The sequence below is a fragment of the Austrofundulus limnaeus genome, unplaced genomic scaffold (assembly GCF_001266775.1).
Source record: "Austrofundulus limnaeus strain Quisiro unplaced genomic scaffold, Austrofundulus_limnaeus-1.0 Scaffold226, whole genome shotgun sequence".
Lineage (NCBI taxonomy): Eukaryota > Metazoa > Chordata > Actinopteri > Cyprinodontiformes > Rivulidae > Austrofundulus > Austrofundulus limnaeus.
The window spans coordinates 407,873-409,437 of record NW_013952628.1 but is presented as its reverse complement, the minus strand read 5'-3'; the positions used below and the strand labels follow the sequence as shown (position 1 = coordinate 409,437).

Genomic DNA, 1,565 nt, shown 5'->3' with positions numbered 1-1,565 from the left:
CCATGATGGGATCTCTTTTCAAGAAGCTGGCTCTTAGCTCCTCATCTGTAACCTGGTGTTTGCTGATGTTGCTGATGTTGTTTATGTTGTTTATGTTGTTGATGTTGTTGATGTTGTTGCACTTGTTGCCTTCCAGCTGTAACCAGAAATGGCCGGGAGTCAAACTGGTATTTGGGTCATTTGGCCACAGACACACAGGCCACGCCCACTTCCTGTTCATGACCCCCTCAGATTTATCAGTGATTGGTTTATATTTCTCACTCGGTGTGTTTAAATTTTTCTGTTGTTTATAAAATCTTCTGAAAAATAAACAGTTAAACTCTGATTTTGTACAAAATAAAACTCATCCTGCTGAAACTTTAATGTTTGATTCTGTGGATAAAAGATTTTCTTCTGATGAAAAACTGAACCTGGCAGTCGTTGCATAACACCAGATGACGCACACACACACACACACACACACACACACACACACACACACACACACACACACACAGCGTGCTGCAGTGCAGAGATGCTGCAGCTGGTCACACTGCTGCTCTCTGCTCTCTGGACTCGGGGAACAGTTTATGGTCTGGATGATGGAGCGTTGGAGCTTCCTTCAGGGCTCTGAGCTCTAAAAAGAGAGAAAGTCTCCATCAGAGAGTTTGATGCAACATTAGGCGCTGCTGCAGTGAACAGGGCTGGACTGAGTTTCAGACATGCAGACAGATTTATTCAGCAAAACATCTTTAGAGGAAAAACTAAAATCTCTACGTTTTCATCAAGATGCTGCAGAACTTAAAGCTCTGCATTTTAAACCCTGTTGTTGTGTCGTACATCTACTGAAATAGTAATTAAATCGTTGGTTCATAAGATATTTTGCAAACAAACAAGCAGAATTACGTCATAAAAGCTGAATAATCATAAAAGATCAAAAATAAATCAGTTTTTATTAGAGTGTTCTGATCTTTGACCTCTCACGCTTTGATAGAAACAGACTAAAATACTTTAAATATAATTAAAAGATTATCAAGTGGACCAGAAAAAAATGTAACAACGTCCACATTTGGCCAGCGGGCCGTTAGTTTGATGCCCCTTTCTCTGCGCCTAAAATAAATAAATAATTTAAAAAATAAATAATAATAATAATAAAACTGAGGTTCACAGAAACTGAAAGCTGCCCTCTGAGCTGGAGGACCACCTGTTGGAAACCACCTGACGGCCCGTTGGCCCCGCCCCCTCAGCAGGATCAGCCCCACCTGCTGCAGCCTGACAGATCTGCAGCTGAGGCTCAGCAGACAGACCTGCAGACCGGACTGGGTGCGCGCGGGGGTCCGTGAACGCCTCACAGAGGATCAGAGTCCCGGACCAGAGACCCGGACCAGAGAGACCTGCTTCCGGTCAGGATCCTTCAAGTTTCCTTCTTATGGCAAAGTTTCTGTCTGGATTACTGTCATGTACTCTTCCTGATAGAGGAACCCACCCTGTGTTTGAGAGAATGAATTAGGGGAGGAGGGCCTGACATCGGAGTGAGAGGAGGACGCGCAACGTGGCAGTCAAGCCCGCGGCGGTGAGTGGAGGGT

General features: G+C 44.5%; 1 protein-coding gene across 1 annotated transcript in view; it reads left to right on the top strand.

Annotated features, from left to right (window-relative positions):
* The first annotated feature begins 1,295 nt into the window (after positions 1-1,295).
* rasgef1ba (RasGEF domain family, member 1Ba) overlaps positions 1,296-1,565 on the top strand; it is a 75,690-nt gene continuing 75,420 nt past the window's right edge. The window contains exon 1 of the mRNA XM_014019677.1: positions 1,296-1,475. Coding sequence (XP_013875131.1) covers positions 1,409-1,475 — 67 coding nt within the window. The 5' untranslated portion in view covers positions 1,296-1,408. The remainder of the gene's footprint in view (positions 1,476-1,565) is intronic.